General features: G+C 47.5%; 1 protein-coding gene across 1 annotated transcript; it reads right to left on the reverse strand.

Moving 5' to 3' along the window:
* Positions 1 to 11,698: 11,698 nt before the first annotated feature.
* Positions 11,699 to 18,251, reverse strand: ppm1e (protein phosphatase, Mg2+/Mn2+ dependent, 1E). The gene is made up of 4 exons (XM_066650506.1): positions 17,943 to 18,251; positions 16,817 to 16,960; positions 16,384 to 16,477; positions 11,699 to 14,362 (listed from the first exon to the last, which is right to left on the reverse strand). Exons 1-4 carry the CDS (start codon positions 18,249 to 18,251, stop codon positions 13,425 to 13,427), a joined length of 1,485 nt encoding a protein of 494 aa, XP_066506603.1. The 3' UTR covers positions 11,699 to 13,424.
* Between the last annotated feature and the right edge of the window lie 295 nt (positions 18,252 to 18,546).

The raw sequence follows: 18,546 nt of genomic DNA on the forward strand, positions 1-18,546 counted from the left end.
AAACAAGATCTCATTTTTAGTGAATCTATATCACTCTTGTATTTAGCGAGTTTTCTCTTCCACCTTAAATGTGACGGCAGTTATATCAGAGTTAAAAAATCAATCCAAACATTTTTTTAAATAATATATTTAAAGCCTTTTTCAAGGTCTTTTCTGACTGGCGCTGCGTGTTAGTGTTTGAGTTTCACAGCCAAGTGTTTATTACATTATAAGTGTATATTACATTATATACACTGTTAAATATTGATAAATATAAAATGAATGTAACAGTTGGGTTAATTCTTCATATAAACACTAATTTTTAATAATGGTAGGGTGTGTGTTCCTTATACAATTACAACATTAGTTCTCTAAAATCCTAACCATATCTGATCATATGTGTTTCCCTTTTATTCTCAGCACATGGCAGTCACCCAATATCCATTTATGTAACTTCAGTTTGCCTTCATTGTTGTCTGCATTTTAGTTCAGTAGTTATTAACTTAAAAAGGTGTGTGTTCATATCTACACTTTCTCTCTCACCTCAGATAGAAACAGCCCAGCGCTGACTGTTTTGAAGGGGATCTACACACCACCACAAGCAGCTGTTCTCACTGATGGTGTCCTGAATGTTAGTCACAGACAGGAACCCACATCTGGCTTGTCTTCCTTTATATCCAATAATCGATAAAAATAACTGTCTAAGTAGTTTATTGTGAAGACTGAAAGCAGCGCACCAGATTTGACCAGTTCACAGCTCTGTCATTAGCACTTTCTCTTCCTTAAACACCCTCAGATTTGATGAATAAATAATGAATTACTCAGCCGTGTGTTGAGTGTTAATTCCATGCCTCTGTCTTTCACAGGTACAACACTGTAGTGTGGTGGGGATCGATGGCTGCTCAAGGTAGGCCCTAACTTTCACTTCAGTTTATTATTTATTTATTTTCTATAAGCAATGAATGAATGTACTTACAACGCTAGAGGTCTCTGTCACTCACCGACGCCGTGAATAAAGTTACAATTAAAATGATTCAATCTTCTTTGCAAAATCAAAGGAACCATTTCAGAAGCTGGATTAATAAAAACCAGGGGTTTCTCTAAATTCAACACACAGTTCAGGGGTTTGATTAGTTTTATTTCGAGACACACTGAGACAAGAAACAGAGCCCTGATGATTAGCAGCACTGCTCCTCGTGGGGGGGGGGGGGGGGTCTGAATAAATCAGAGACTGCACCCTGTACTAAACCAGACTTTTATTGTTGACGGTGGTGGAGCTGATGGAGATTCGTGGGTGGTTTAATGTAGACACTGATGTCCGTGGCATGTTTTGAAGATGGTGTAATGTTAGAAAGCACGTATTTCACAGTGAAGAGGTACTTTTTCAGATTGTGCTCCATTTAAATAATAAACTAACCTCACCTGTAAGAACTGTAACTGTAGAGAAGGGGCCCGGGTTCCTGTCGCCGCCTGCTCTCTGTTCTGTAGAGAATTAACATCAAACCACTTCAGTTTCATTTTGAATCTGTGTTACAGGGATGTTTCAGCTGGATACGAGCACTGTTTATTTCAGTGGAACATCACATTTGACCTGCAGTCAGTTTTACACACGTCCTGTGTCTCACTGCTGCTTTAAACAAAGCTTCAGCAGCCAATGCGCTCTTCTGAGACGCTGTGAGGAGGTGTGGATGGCCCCTACGAGTGAGTACAACACTTACTGTCCTTTCTATCACTACCTGGTGTTGCTCAGAATGATTTAACGTAGAGAGTGTTCTAGTCGCTGGTGATGTACGTGCACTACACACCCCCTCAGAGTGAGAGCAGGGTGTGGAGACTGTGGACGTCGCTCGTGAAGTGTTCACGGTACGTGGACCTGGGTGTGGGAGCTTTATATCGGGGAAAAGAGTCCACAATCAGAGGTATGAACTTAACGTGACGTTGGGTCATGGCACTGTTTTGATGATTAATGCTCACAATAACATTTATTACTGTGTTGAGTGTATTTAGGGACTGACTCCGAGGACCTCACCAATGTGTGCTGCCAGACGTGGAATGTCCGTTGGAGCCTTGAGCTGCGTACGTTAGCTCTACATCCAACCGCTTCATCAGCTGACTTCGGCCGTGAGGGGTGTGGAACACGTCTGCGCCAGGCTACACGTTTGATGGAGAATCAGTGAGGTGTGTTGTGAGAAGCAGAGCATGGTGGGGGTTAGTGTGTTTAGCCAAATTAGACCTTTATATTCACACGGTTCCCCTTCTGTATGTTTGTTACATTTAGGAACACTTTTTTAACCTGTGATTATTTATAAATCCCCTGCCTAATGTTATTGCTTCCTCTCTTTTCTGGTGTGGATCAACAGTGGGAAAGAAGTGACTTTACAGACTGTGTCCCAGGGTTGTGCTTCTCCAGGAACACGCTGGAGACGACCAGCACCACACACACACACCCGACTCTGGCTCCTAGGACCTTTTGTTTTTCCCCAAAAATGACCAGTTTCAATAAACTGTCGGAGGAATCCAGAAATGCAACGGTTGGGAGCTAGTGGACGTTCAGAATAATCTCAAAAGATACATATACATAAGCTGTTAACTGACTTTAAAAAACATTAAAAAGAGGAAAAGCTTTGGACCCACCTCTGGGTCACACTCCAGTGGTCCTCTTGGGAGAAGCAGAGGCACAGTGTCGGGGCGTTGGGACAAGAACAGCCCACATCGGGGTTTCCTTAAGGCCACGTCTCATTTGTTGGATTTGCTGTGAGATTCGTCCAGTTACCTGCTAAAATGATAAAGAGCGTTACAGGTAAAATGTCAGTGATATGTATCAGTTACAGCAGGGAGACCCCAGACATCCGCCAGGTCCTGGACTCTCTTCTTCTCTTGCTCTGAAAGTTCAAACTTCTCAAGCTTTAACACAAAAAGAAAAAGGTAAGATACGAGCGGCATGTCAACTGACATTAACTAAAACAAACCAGTGTCATCAATAGGACAATAAAATGAGTCTCTGGAGGTTTAGCTTACGAGCCCGAGTCTATCAGGAGTGTCCAGTCCGTTAGCCGCACAGTGGCTGTGTCAGGATGTGTACGAAAGCTGGGCTTAAACCAGACAGACGTGGCCCTCCAGCTATACATCAGTGTCCTACAATTCTCCCAGCCTAAGGCAACAAGAAAGTGTGGGGGGGGGGGGGGGGGGGTGATGGCACTAAATTATCTGTCTCTCCCTCGAGAGTCTGGGGACCCCAGTGTTTGCTGAAATGGAGAAATAAATTCAGCTGCAGTGTTATTTCTGTTCAAATACAACAAAGAAAGTTGAATATTTAAAAGCAGTGTGTGTAGCACCTCGTGGCTGTTTCTTACTCATTACTACAGAATGTGGCTGAATCACCGGTGTTCACAGAAAACACAGACTTCAGAACAGTGTAACACCCTCCAACAGCACAATCACCTGCGAAAACACACACTCTTCAACAGCTTATTCCTACTGTACCTTTCAGTCTGCAGTTTAAAGGTGGAGCCCATTCCATGAATCTTCCTGTAGAAGGAGATCAGAGCTCCATCTTGTTCCTCAGGGGTTCTCCTCATGTTCCTGTGTAGTGTGATTACTGAGCTGTGTCTCTCCAAACTGTGATGTAGCTTTGATGGGGTCTGGGATTCACTGCCACTCTATAGATCAGGGGAAACACAAACACCCCATAATAACCAGTGTAACACACACAATACTGTAATACAATTAAGCACCAACCGTCCAGACGTGTGGAACTACAGCTGAGCGACATCATCAGGAACAGACAAAAAAGAGCGGGAAATACATTGTTGCTCTCAGAACAAATCCGTACGTCACCAAAAAGTAACCACCTGAAACCCATTAAACTGTAGAGGTACATGTCATTTTTGATCACTCCTATTCCACTCTCATTGATGTTGGTAATATTCTGTAATTCTGGGGGAAGTCGGTAAAATCAAGTACAGTGAGATTTTACAGAAATGGAGACAGTTCTGAATAATTCACTGAATACCTTTCACCGCAGGAACTTCCTGTGTTTCAGTCGCCTCAGAGAGGAACTCTTTCAGGGGTCGGACACGTCTGAGGAACAGAGGCATAGAAAATAAACACTTCACATCGTCACAACTGTGATTCAGAACTCAGTATTTTCAGCTGAGAAATGGAAACATTCATTAACATCACTGTCTACGGCGTCAGAGGCTTCCACAACTGTGACGTCACATGACTTTACTGTTCGGCCCAGACCCGGAGTGGGGACGACGTTTCACACTGTGTCCAGCTCTGTCCTGAACAGGAGTTATATAAAGGGGACCTTCTGCCGGAAGAGACACATCATCTGAGACACGAGAGAAAGCCTCCGATGACCCCCTCCTCCTCAATAAAGAAGAAAATAAAAATGAGTTATTGTCCTATAGTTTCTCAGTCAACAACCCCAGTCCTAACTAGTGTTCCTTTAATATAATGACTCTAATATAAGGTTTAGTTGGTAGCAGTGCTAGGGTCCTCCGTTCGGTGACTGGTAAATCACCCGCACCATTATTACACACTCAACTAACTGCACATACAGAAACACCAGTGACACAGACGTCTGTAGTTCATCACGTGTTTACCTCCTCCATCAGGAGAGCAACAGTCCTCCTGCCTAAAGCGGCCTGTAACTGCACCGGCGACTGCTCAGACTCTGGAGTCCTCCTCTACAACGTCACTGGGGCTTCCCTCTGGAATAAAGAGCTGGAAGCCCTGGAGAAGAAAGAAAGAAAAAACAATCGAATACATACCAATTTAAATATACAACACTACATACTGAACTGTGGGTCCAGGGGCCTGCTGCGTGGCCTTTCACCTCTCTGCAAAGGGTAACCACACACAACTAAAAATATTACTCTTATAGTTGAAGACAGAAAGTGCCACAACACAGCGCTTCAATGACGTGGGTTTAAAGCCCAGTCCCTGAACCTGCCGTCCTCTCCCCGGAGCTCTGAGCAGTGACCGGTCCCTTGTCTCTCACAGGATGAGAGCAGAGAGACACTAGGAGTCTGACAGAGCGCAGCGCTTCAGCACCACTCCCCTGTGTCAAAGAGACACGTTCCACTAATTTAACAAATGGAGCACTGAATGTGTCAGTGATCTACGCTTTCTATAAAACACCAGCTGAATCTGACACAGTGTGTGAGTGAATGTGTGAGTGTGTGTATTGCCCTGTGAAGGACTGGCGCCCCCTCCAGGGTGTATTCCTGCCTTGCGCCCAATGATTCCAGGTAGGCTCTGGACCCACCGCGACCCTGAACTGGATAAGGGTTACAGATAATGGATGAATGAATCTGACACAAGAACAACTCCCCACCACCTGTGAGGGGAAACACACCTTTAAACCTGTAATTCATTTCATTTTTAATGTCATATATTTTAATTAAAAATATTTTAAAAAGTGCCAGATCACAACAAATTTACAGGAACTTTAACACGGAGAAGGGCACTACACACTTCTGTCAGAAATGAACATTTATGAATTAATAACATTTCAGAAATCACTTCAAACTGGACTCTACTCTTCGGTCTGTTTGTGTGTGAATGTGTGCAGTGAGTCACAGTGAACTCAGAGGAACATTAAACTGAGGGCAGGACTTCACAGGGTAAACATTACCGTTGAAGACTGTCCTTCTGGAATATTCCCTGGTTCCTCTACTGGACAGTCTTGATTACGTCACAATAAAAAACCGTTAAAAAGAGTTCTGGTTTGTTTATTACCCCCCGGTGAATCCTGTGAGAAGCTGTTAACACGGAGTCTTTAATCTGAGGAATGTAATAAACGCTGGAGGTGAGGTAAATTATTCAGTTCGAAAACTACAAACACTATCAACTAAACACTTCATTACTGCGACACACGACCCTTAAATAATAATAATAAACTATATTTAACTATTATCTTAAGACGTTATATTAAAATATAAGACATTTTAAAGGAACACGTCACGAGAAAATCCGAGGCCTGTGATTAGTCCACACCCTTTCACCCTCTGAACTGCTCTAAATCCAGTCACTAACCTCACTGTAATTCCGTGTGTAAGATACTCTCCTGCTCCTTCATGAGCGCCGCTCTCATTAATAGAGCGCTGCTGGAAAAGGCGGTGTAAAGTGTGCTGTTCTCTGTTCTCCCTCAGGGTTAATTTCACAGAGATTCATTCCAACGGTAACACGGCCGCTGTGACGTCACCGCGGAGGAAAAGCGCAGACGCTAACCGGGGCTTCGCCTGGCGTTCGTCGTAGAAAAGACGTTAATGTGAGAGTGTGTGTGAACAAGCGGCCGATAAAACACTACACAGCGGCGTCTAACGCGCGCTGATACAAAGAGAAGAGTCCAAACAGCACTTACAGCTGGAAAAGGTCCACCGCCGTTGTCTTCTGCCGCGGTTCGTCAACGCTCCCGCCTCGGTGTTAAAATAACGGCCCGCCCACTGACCTCTGTAGGTGTGCTGTGATTGGCCAGGTGTGAGTTCGATTAGATCTGCGCCTGTTTGCTCTTCCTCAGTAGCCCGGATGTTTCCCTGAATTTCCAGAATTTATTACATGAATTTGAATTACCTTCATTTTGTACCTGAATTATTTATTACCTGAATTTTTTCTCCAAATATTTCAATAAAAGACATTTCAATAACTCTACATTTCACACACTTTTTTTTCAAGAATCATGATTTCAGGTTCAGTTTCAGGTTCCAGAACTAATCCCCAACACCAGCCCCTGACCCTCACTGATGATGATAATGAGGCTGAGCTCCATCAGATCCTCACAGCTATGTTCCTCTACGTCTACCCTAGAGACTGCAGTGAAGAGGAGAGCACTCCCCATTAAAGGTCCGCTCTGGTGACGGTGACGGCGCTGGACTGAGTCAGAGAAGCTTTTGTGGACCTCCGCTGGGACTCGGGGCGGGAGGCTTTTAAAAACATTTCCATTAATAACTCGTTGCTGATGAAAGTTTTATGCTTCATACTTTATTCCTCCACAAACATCTCTCTCTCTCCATCCCTTCATCCTTCACACGAAACAGAACCAAGTCCCCGACCTTCCTCTTAAACTCTCAACCCTTCTGTTTTTATTCCAGAGCTGATTAGATGAAATGCACCTAAGTCACTCCTTCACATACTCACTCACATTTAGGGTGTACTCCACAAGGGGGCGCTACTCCATGCTTTGCCTTAAAGAGACGGTGCCCTTATTTTTGATTCGGAGCACCTTGTGGAACCAACTTGTATCTCACTCGCTTTTACACTGCAGCACATACTCACACAGTTAGTGTAAAAGTCTCCACAGGGGGGCGCTGTTCAGGGCTCCACATTAATGACACTCCTTTATTTTATCTTTCATCCGTAATCACGGAATAAATCACAGCAGAGACAGGGTTCTTATACACTTTATACATGAGTCACCAGATATAGATTATACATATTTATAATACTACAGTACCACAGAATATACACATACAGTTTTCACTAATTTACTGTGAGCTAATCTGCAGCTAAAGGGGGGGGGGGGGTAAAGGAGGATCTGGCGGACAGTGATTGGGTGTTGGGGGGAGGGGTTCCTTAATCAGGAAAAGAAGGCAGCGCTGGGGGAAATCATAAAATCATTCATCAATTTAAAATAGAACTGAGTGAAAAGTAAAAACTCCTAGCGATACATCAACAAACGTGAGGCTTCCTCTTCTTCCAGTTACACGTCTTTAACGGTGGGCCGTAAGCGAGACACGGGAACGCTGTTCCATCCACAGACCTCCTCCACCAGCTTAAAGCAAACAGGCCCAAAAAATATAAATGTATTAATAAATGTAAGGAAATAAAGTCCACGCACTTCACCCCCGACCCTCCAGAAGCAGCCGAACGGGACGTGTGTCTTTAGTTTGGTGCTGGAGCTTCGAGGCTAATGTAGTCCACCTTAAATACACAGACCACAGAGAAACTCCGCCCACTCCACTGAGACCCCGCCTTATCTAAGCCTTGATTAGAGTGAACTCAGTGTGTCTGAGGTCGTTGGAGATGGGGGTGGGGCCAAGTGGTTTACACAGGCCACTCCCACTAAAGCAGATCAAAGTGCTTTCTTTATCATATCAGTGTTACGATGCTTTCCCACTGTACAGTACAGACTCTACTGGACTTTACTGTCCGCTCAGTCCCACAGCTCCCCACTGAAACGTACCAGTGCCGTCTCTAACCCCGTCTCTGAGGGGAACAGTGGGCTTTGGAAACCACAACAACGGCGGCGGTAACGTTAAGCGGTGTTTACTCGTGGTGTATGACGTGATCTCTGCTGCAGCTGGAGATTTTACAGATGGAGAGTTGGTGCTGGTCGTCTGCGTTGCGTGGCGTAGCGTGACGACTCTCTCTGGTCGATCAGCGCTCTGCAAGGTTTACACGCCACGGTTTAGTCCCTACTCGACTCGCTCTGAACCACGAGAGAACAGCCACTAAACAAGAACCCGCTTCCAGAACCAGGACCTGATTCACCTGGTGGAGGAGTGGGAGGAGGAGAGTGGAGTAGGGACCCTGCGGCGGTGGAGAAGCAGTCACACAGCTACAGTCCTGGTTCTTTACATTAGCCTCAGAGCTAAAGCTTGACCAAGGAATTTTAAAACAGCAAAATGACACTAAATGGACTTCAGGTGAGAGTCTGTGTTCGGGAGGAGGAGGCGAGGGTGTGGAAATGTCAGGACGTCCTACTGCCTCCCAGCGAACGGTCACTTCATCAGTGTCAGAGCCTGGACTGTCCCGGAGGAGTGCCGTGAGGAGCGGGGTCCGGTGAGAAAGGCTACAGACGCGGAGTGTTCGAGCCACTGCTCTCAGGTGCCCTTCCCTTTACAAATCCCTCGATTACCTTTGTATTTTAAGGAAAACAAACAGCGGCGGGTTCAGTCCGCGGTGTTTGAGCCTCGAGGGACGTACGGCTACAACGCTGTAGTGCTGTTCGTTCTTCTTCTTCTCTTCGTTGCACAGCTTTAACAGAATACAGTGATGGACATCATTAACACGGTTAAAAACAAGAGAGAGAGAGTCAGTCTTCCTCCTCGCTCTGAATGGCTTGTTGTAGGTTCATTATTGCTTACAGCATTGGGGAAGAAGGAAGGAAAGCAGTACGTGAGGCGCAAGAGGTGAGAGAGCGAGGGGAGGAGAGAAAGAGAGAGAGAGAGAGAGAGCAAGGGATCGGTGGCGAAGAGAGAGGGACTGTGTCCATCCACAGCGGCGAAATACAGAGGAACCACAGTGTCCCAAACACTCGGAGAGGGGCGGATAATCCTGCGTCGGTATTTCCGATGGTGTTGAATGTACAGGGTGTAAGGGTTAAAAACCGTTGGGTTCACACTTGCACATACAATTCCCATCTGAATCCGAATCCGAATCTGAATTAACAACAGTGACTTAACTATCACATTTAATAAGACAGACATCATTTTTACATTTCATAATGTTACACACACACACACACACACACACACATGTCATTTTACTACAGTTCAGCTCTATATATTAATGACTGTGTGCCCCATGAGACGAGAGCGGTGGGTTACGGAGACGGGGAAGAGGGCGGTAGCTTCCTGTTCAGTTCGGTTCAGGGGCAGGGTTTTAGTTAAAGACCAACGACAAAATGAATGTAATAAATGATGATGTTTTGGTGGTGTTTCATATAAATATATAATAAATAAATAAATATAATAATCCAGGCTGGGGGCAGTGGTGAGTAGAGGACGCTGCAGACGCCATGAACTGAAGAAACCCAAAGTTAATGTCGTATCTGAAGAGAGCGGGGGACGCAGCAGAAACATCAACACCCTCCCTAGTCCTACTCCTCCCACCGAAGTGTGTGTGTGTGTGTGTGTGTGTGAGGTGTACATTCTGGACTGTGATATACATTCTGCTCTAAATGAGATTGGTCAGTTTTATTTAGCTCCACTCTGTCAGTAAAAGATAGTTGAACTTTTAAATGTGAATGGGACGTCTTCGATTGTGTGTGTGTGTGTGTGTGTGGGGGGGGGTTATCGACCAATAACGGTAGCTCTACGGTCAGACCGTCCAATCAGAAGATTTTAGGCTCCTTCACCACGCCCCCTTCTCACTCAAGCGAACCAATCGGAGTAGAGGAGGGCGGGACTAGTTTGTGAAGTTCTATGTAAACTCTAGAAAAACAACATCCCAGACGTTTGTGAAATTCCGCCCGGACATTTTTTTAAGTCTAAAGAAGAGGACATGTCCGGGTAAAAGAGGACGTCTGGTCACCGTAGTGGTGTCTGAAGTGTAAACTGTAGGTGTTTATTCACTGTTTGAATTCCCACAGAAACTCATGTGTAACTCGAGCTGTTTAGTTTTGTAGCACTTTCGCTCTGTGTTTACTTTCATGCAGTTAGCGCTCTCCTGAATTTAGAGTCAGTTCCACCTTAAGTAATGTAACTGTAACAGCAAAAATAAGTCAGTGTTACCCCCCTATGGAGCAGGAATAGAACAACATCCTCATCTCGGTTGGTGCTTTTCAGCGTTTGGAGTCTCTCCGTTGTCTAAAAACCTCCAGATGACGTTTCTCTGCCGTGAGCAGAGAGAGAGAAAACGTCTCAGGACCCAGAAGAAGAAAACAGCTTTTTTCCTCAGCTCCTCTGTAGTGGGATTTAACACAGAATTTCTAAAGTTCTAGAGGAGAGTGTGCGACGTTGGATCATGCACTTTAGAGACACACAGAAAAGGCACAAATTATTAAACTTTAAATAAACTTTAAATAAACGAATGCCGGCCGAGACCCGAGGGACACACCTCACCTTCAAGAACGCACCACGCTTCAGACCCTGAGCCCAGGCCGTGTCTCTGTACCTCAGAGTAGAGTAGACCCACTGAGTTACACTGAGAATTACACAACTGTGAATAAAACCTGAACGGAAAAGGGCCAAAATTCATCAAAAACCCAAATATCGAGAAAAGAGTTTAACTTTGAGACGATTTGGAGCAGTTCGACTGTCGCTAAATCACAAATGCACAAAAGCACTGTTTAAATAAACAATGAGGTCTCAGCTGGTTCAGACCGACTGCACACGCAGCACAGCGCCCCCCAGAGCCCGCACTGACCCCCCTCTCCTCTCCTCTGATCTCACAGCAGCGCCCCCTGGGGGTCTGATTTCAGAGCGTGTGTAGATCACTGTACACACACAGCACTGAGCAAAAGTCAGAGACCACACAGCGTTTATTTACTGTCCTCTAAAGACGTTCAGAACACGCTCCACACGCAGACACCACACACACGCCCCACACACCGCTGTCACACCGCTCTCACTGACACAGAGGGTGTTTCTGATATAAAGCACCTGCTCAGACCCCTCCCTCTCCCTCGTGTGGAAGCGGCCCCTGATCACGGAGACGACGCCCTCTGGAGTTTATTCACTAAAGTGCAGTGGATGGACATTTCTTCGTTACGCAGAACATCTGTGAACGATGTTCTCCAAATGCACTTCTGGAGCGTCACCTGATCCAGTTCCGTTGCATTTCTAGGACCCTGTGTGTTCTCAACACTGCCCTCTAGCGAAGTGGAAGACCAGTACCTCTTTCTGTCTCTTATTTTTAAAGGCTTTTAAAGGAATTTGATGCAACCTGGTCTCAGTCCAATGTCTGAGACACAAGGATGACTTTTGGGCCATAAATCACTCTTGATATTAGCAATAATCAACAACCTAAACAACACACATACACACACACACACACACACACACACACACACACTAGACTGACTGTTGTCCCACCTCTCCGTAGCCTTACATCCACGTCACTAGGTGGCACTGTTGCAAAAACACAGGGTCCTGGAATGGCATCCTGAAAGTGTTGTGTTCCTCTCTTTAGGCGGGGCATGATTTATTCCGTCACGATGTGATTGGATGGTGAAAAGTGAACCTTGAGTCTGATTAAAGGGTGTTTCCATTGTGAAGGGGTTCTTCAGAGTGATGGGGAATGTGCTGTAGTTCCTCTGTTGTGACAAGCTTCTATGTTCTATGTAGAACAATTCCCTTTAATTATAAAACCCTTGTAGAACCATCATTTTAAAGTGTGTACTTAGAACCACGCGTTCTGTAGAGAACCTGCTGCATGGTGAAACTGTTCTTCAGATTCTGTGCTGTATAAGGTTCTATACAACACTAAATAGGGTTCTTTTGTTGTACAATAGAACACTAGTAGAACCCTTTTTGAAGAACCATTGGGAATCTAGAACCACTGCCTTAAATAAAGAACCCTAGAAGAACCCTCTTTTTTAAGAAGCTCTGACATCTGACTAACGAGGTAAACGGGATGCATCTATAAAACTCCTCTCTCCAGGCTCCGCCCTCAATGTGTTCCTCCATAGCAACAGTTGCTAGGTTGGACAAGCTTGACAACACACGGGAAGACATCCCATTCAGATGAATTCAGCTGCCTGTACGTGTAGCTGGAGCATTGAGTCAGTAGGGTTTGGACCAGTGTTCTGTCAAGCTTGTCCAACCTAGCAACAGTCGCTATGGAGGAATACAGTAGGACACAAAGGACAGTGGACTGATGTTACCAACATGTTTCTGTGAAATGGACGCCGCGCAGACGCAGGGACGGAAGTTGACTCTGAATGACTCTCGAAGGGTGGAGTAGCTCAGTGTGAAACAACAGACGATAAAGACGTTAGAATATATTCCCTCCCTGACTCCCACCGTCTGGTCGACAGCCGCCAACACGTCGTGGTCGGGTTTCTCCACCGGGAGCGACGGGGAACACTGATCTGGACCGTAACGTGTCCGTGTGATACACGCGTGTGACTCTCGATTCGAATAAGACCTGCTCTGACAGACATCGGGCAGAAAACGCTGCAGTGGTGAGAAAAGCATCTTAAACATTGGTCATTTATCTCAAACGTTATATTATTATATTATTATCTGATCTCTACTGGTCTCTACTGGACTCTACTGGTCTCTACTGGACTCTACTGGTCTCTGCTGGTCTCTACTGGTCTCTACTGGTCTCTACTGGTCTCTAGTCTCTGATTGGTCCCTGGTTGGTTTTCCACTCCCACAGCTCCCCCCTGAAATGCAGCGTCTAGCTCTCGCTGGATTCTTTCGTCGGCCATCGATCCAAGGAGTGTTTGAATGAACGGCTAATGTTCAGGAACAAAATCGGGCAAAGACCTAGTGATAAAAACATTAAAAACACTGCTCCCTTTGATGGAGAATATCCCAGAGACACTGCAGTTATTCGAGGACTTATCTCCTATAAATAAATATTTAGCCAACATTTAAGATGCTTTAACTCTTGCCAAGACATTGTTTCTGTAGTGTGTGTGTGTGTGTGTGTGTGTGTGTGTGAGGAGTGTGTTCTAGAGTCAGATGAGGATGTGTAGTAATAATAATAATAATAATATTGATAATAATAATGATAATAGTGTAGATTTAGAGTTTAAGCCGTGTTTATATCGGGGGGGTCATGGGCGGCACGGCGACCCCGGGCCGACTCTCTGAGCAGCGAGAGGAAAAGGGCATGCTGGGAAAGCAAATATCTGTGGCCTTCCAACCCTGGTGTTTCTTCACCTCCCTCCTCAGCACCACTCCCTCCATCCTCCTCTTCCTCCTCCCCTGCTGAGGAAAGAGAGACGCCGCCTCCAGCCAGTGTCCGTTCGCCGGCTTCGCCACAGCAGGGACGCGCGATTTAAGCCACGCTCTGTGCCTGAGCTCGCAGTAACCGTCCGGTTCCAGGGAGCGGCGCCGTACGAAGCCTCCGCCCGTTCCCAGGCCCGGTCGGAAGGTTCTGATTGGTGGGTTTTGGACCTGGGGAGCGATGGCGAAGCAGCCCTTTTGTGAAAAAGGCTCTGGGCCAGAGATGCTGAGGCTGGTTCTGTCCGTAAAGGAGTCCATGCGGTCTTCGTAGGCCAGATCGGCCGGAGCGGAGCACTGCTGCAGGGGCCAGCCGCCTCGGCTCTTCCCTCCGTTCTCTCCTCCTCCGTCCTGACACAGCGTCTCTCTCTCCTCCTCCTCCTCCTCCTCTTCTTCCTCTTCCGCCTCCTCTGGCTCCGCCTCCTCCTCCACAGGCTCCTCCCCTGGCTCCTCCCCCTCCTCGTCTGGCTCCTCGGAAGGGGGTGGGGCTCTAGGGTCCCTGAGGAACACCACGATGACGGTGATGTTGTCGCTGGAGCCGGCGTCTCGAGCCGAGGCCACGAGTTTGTGGGCCACCATGGTGGTGTCTCCGCTGTTCTCCTGGAGATGATCGCTGACCACTCGCACCGCCTCGTCCGGACTCACCGTGTCGTAGAAGCCGTCGCAGGCCAGGATCAGGTAGTCCTCCGAGCCGTCCAGAGGGAAAGACACGTGATCCGCGTCCCCGCAGATGTATGGCTTGTGCTCTGAGTCTCCTGTACACACACACACACACACACACACACAGGAAAGAGACAGCATTGAATTAACAATGAACATAGAATTTATATAAGCGTGTTGTGTTAAATTTCTGTCTAATGGTGTTTCTCCATTGCAGGGTCCCTACTCCACTCTCCTCCTCCCCCAGGTGAATCAGGCCCTGGTTCTGGAAGCGGGTTCTTGTTTAGTGGCTGTTCTCTCGTGGTTCAGAGCGAGTCGAGTAGGGACTAAACCGTGGCGTGTAAACCTTGCAGAGCGCTGATCGTCCAGAGAGAGTCGTCACTCTACGCCACGCAACGCAGACGACCAGCACCAACTCTCCATCTGTAAAATCTCCAGCTGCAGCAGAGATCACGTTTGTTTTTATCCGACTCACGACGGCAGCTCGTAAAATGACGCCGTGGTCTTTTGAAGAGGTTCAAACGCTCCTTGGATCGGTGGCCGACGAAAGAATCCAGCGAGAGCTGGACGCTGCAACAAGGAAGGAACAAACTCTACTGATCTGTCTGAACTGATGACGGAGCTGTGTTCAGTCCCAAACAACAACAACACGCCGATACACCATGAGTAAACACCGCTTAACGTTACCACCGCCGTTGTTGTGGTTTCCAAAGCCCACTGTTCCCCTTAGAGACGGGGTTAGAGACGACGCCTGTTAGAGTAGAGTCCAGTAGAGTCGGTACCACGCAGTCAGTCAGCACCATATGCATCAGTTCTTCAGTTTTTCATTTGTTTGAATGGGATTGTCCAACTTAGCAACAGTAGCTATGGAAGAATACAAGTAGGTGGAGCCTGGAAGGAGAGTTGCTGGATATTTTCCAAAGCTGCATGAGAGGCATGTGTTTTTGATTTGGGACTCAGCCCAGCACTGCAAGAGAATTATGGGTTAATCTCATTGAAGCTGTGTGTGTGTGTGTGTGTGTGTGTGTGTGTGATTGATGATCTCCCGCCATCAGGAGGCAGTGACTCAGGAGAAATTTGCTCGTGGGCGGCACAGGAGGCAATAAATAAACAAACACACAAATTAATAAATAAGAAATAAACACACCCTGGGACCCGCAGTGTTTCTCCGGTCAAACACAAAACCCGGAGCCGGACCGAGAGCAGCACACACACAGTAAACACTGAAGAATAAACAGGAGGGTCTCCACACACCAGCCTTCAATTATTAACTCATTCATCTCTAACAACTTCATCCCAGCGCCAGAGTGCATCAGAAGACAACCTGGAATCACTGGGAGCAACTCAGGAACACACACTCACCCCGTCACTCACACACTCACCCCGTCACTCACACACTCACCCTGCCACTCTCACCCCGTCACTCACACACTCACCCTGTCACTCACACACTCACCCCGTCACTCACACACATTCACCCCGTCACTCACACACTCACCCCGTCACTCACACACTCACCCCGTCACTCACACACATTCACCCCGTCACTCACACACTCACCCCGTCACTCACACACATTCACCCCGTCACTCACACACTCACCCCGTCACTCACACACTCACCCAGCCACTCTCACCCCGTCACTCACACACATTCACCCCGTCACTCACACACTCACCCCGTCACTCACACACTCACCCCGTCACTCACACACTCACCCCGTCACTCACACACATTCACCCCGTCACTCACACACTCACCCTGTCACTCACACACTCACCCCGTCACTCACACACTCACTCAGTCACTCACACACTCACTCAGTCACTCACACACTAACCCTGTCACTCACTCAGTCACTCACACACACTAAACCTGTCACTCACACACTCACTCAGTCACTCACCCAGTCACTCACACACTCACTCAGTCACTCACCCAGTCAATCACACACTCATCCAGTCAATCACACACTCACTCATTCACTCACACACTCACCCAGTCACTCAGGAGAGGATCCCACTCAGATCGGCACACTGCATGACAGTGTTATTTTAATTTGCATAGTGTGTGTGTGTGTGTGTGTGTGTTTGTGTGTGTGTTTGTGTGTGTTTACCTATAGCTCTTGACACGGACAAGCTGCCGTTTACTCGCCACGTTCCAAACCAGATCACACACCCGCCCAGCGCCTCGATCCTCTGCTTCTCATCCTACACACACACACACACACACACACACACACACACACACACACAAACACACACACACACACACACACACGTTATATAAATACATCCTTGACATAGAACAGTAAACACACTGAAATAAATATGAAATTCCAAGTGACTGTGTTTATTGAGGCCCAGGTGTTGGACACCCCTCTGGCCCACACTTGGCATTGAGCTGGTGACCTTAGGCTCTTGTGCAGCTGCTCCAGGGCTCCACATTTCATCTGTTTCATTTGTATGGAGATTACACACACTGTACACACTGGGGTGCAGCTTAAAGCAGCTAAACACACTCATTATGAAGTGTGTGTGTGTGTGTACCTCTCTGTCAGGTTTATGAGGCTTCATGAGCTCGACTGCTTGTCCTTTCTTCACAAGCATCACCTGAGAGTCTCCGAGCCAAGCTACGTACAGCGTCCGTCCTCGGAGGAAGGTCACGACACCAGTGGTCCCACAGCGGAGGTTCTGTTACACACACACACACACACACACACACTTATATATATATATATAGTTCTACCTAAGTTGTAGGTCTAGGTGTGAAGTAAAACATGTATGAAATGTATTATATTTTGTGTCTGGGCCGATTCGGGGGCCAAGGCAGTGTCTGAGTCGGGCTGAGTCTGGGTCTAAGTTGGGGCTGAGTCTGGGGCTGAGTCAGGGTCTAAGTTGGGGCTGAGTCGGGGTCTAAGTTGGGGCTGAGTCAGGGTCTAAGTTGGGGCTGAGTCTGGGGCTGAGTCGGGGTCTAAGTTGGGGCTAAGTCTGGGGCTGAGTCGGGGTCTAAGTTGGGGCTGAGTCTGGGGCTGAGTCAGGGTCTAAGTTGGGGCTGAGTCTGGGGCTGAGTCAGGGTCTAAGTTGGGGCTGAGTCAGGGTCTAAGTTGGGGCTGAGTCTGGGGCTGAGTCGGGGTCTAAGTTGGAGCTGAGTCTGGGGCTGAGTCGGGGTCTAAGTTGGGGCTGAGTCTGAGGCTGAGTCGGGGTCTAAGTTGGGGCTGAGTCTGGGGCTGAGTCAGGGTCTAAGTTGGGGCTGAGTCTGGGGCTGAGTCGGGGTCTAAGTTGGGGCTGAGTCGGGGTCCATGTTGGGGCTTAATCTGGGGCTGAGTCAGGGTCTAAGTTGGGGCTGAGTCGGGGTCCATGTTGGGGCTTACTCTGGGGCTGAGTCAGGGTCTAAGTTGGGGCTGAGTCTGGGGCTGAGTCAAGGTCTAAATTGGGCTGAGTCAGGGTCTAAGTTGTGGCTGAGTCTGGGGCTGAGTCGGGGTCTAAGTTGGGGCTGAGTCTGGGGCTGAGTCGGGGTCCATGTTGGGGGCGCGCTGGATCTGAGTCAGGGTCTAAGTTGAGGTCTGAGTCGAGGAGAGAGAGAACAAGAGAATAACAGAGAACAGAGAGAGAGAGAAAGAGAGAGGAGAGAGAGAAGAAAGAGAGAGAGAGAGAGACAAACAGAGAGACTGACCTCTCGCGAGGCTTTCTGTACGAATCTCTCGTCCGTGAGTTTGAAGGCCCTCTGCAGAGCGTCCCCCGGGTCCTGGCCGAACGTTTCCTGTTTCACCAGGTTGACGTGAAGGTGGTTGGCGGCGTACATTGCAGCGTCCACTCCGCCGTGACCATCGAACACCGCGAAAAACGCCTGCTCCTCCTCGTCCTGAGGAGAAACCACATCCATCGCTGAGTGTTTCTCATTTCCACTCTGGAGTTTAGGACTCGGGCTGCTCCGGCGTCCCCGGATGAACCCGTTTACGCTCCACAGAGCCAGCCCCCACATCACGATGGCCAGTAGGGGTCAGTACGTTCCATAACGTGAAGAAGTCAAATCTAAATCAAATTTAATTTAAGATTTAAAGAGTGTGACAATGCAGATGAGCCCTCCTCCTCCTTCCCCAGGTCCGGGTCTAACCTGCCCAGGCTCAACAGGCAGGAACGTGTAGCGGTGGTTTGTGACATCACAAAACAAGGAATACAAAAGCCAATTTTCGTTGCATGATCAGTGCATGAAAACGGTTGGAAAATAAAGGTTTAGTGGTGATTTAATTTAACGAGACGATGAAGGAAGTCTTAAA

Source organism: Hoplias malabaricus, chromosome 18, assembly GCF_029633855.1.
Source record: "Hoplias malabaricus isolate fHopMal1 chromosome 18, fHopMal1.hap1, whole genome shotgun sequence".
Classification (NCBI taxonomy): domain Eukaryota; kingdom Metazoa; phylum Chordata; class Actinopteri; order Characiformes; family Erythrinidae; genus Hoplias; species Hoplias malabaricus.

Coding starts and splice junctions, on each gene's coding strand:
- ppm1e (XM_066650506.1), bottom strand. CDS start 18,251: ATGTGGGGGCTGGCTCTGTGGAGCGTAAACGGGTTCATCCGGGGACGC. Junction 16,478..16,816: donor CTCATAAACCTGACAGAGAG/GTACACACACAC, acceptor GTGTGTGTGTAG/GATGAGAAGCAGAGGATCGA. Junction 14,363..16,383: donor GTCCGTGTCAAGAGCTATAG/GTAAACACACAC, acceptor GTGTGTGTACAG/GAGACTCAGAGCACAAGCCA.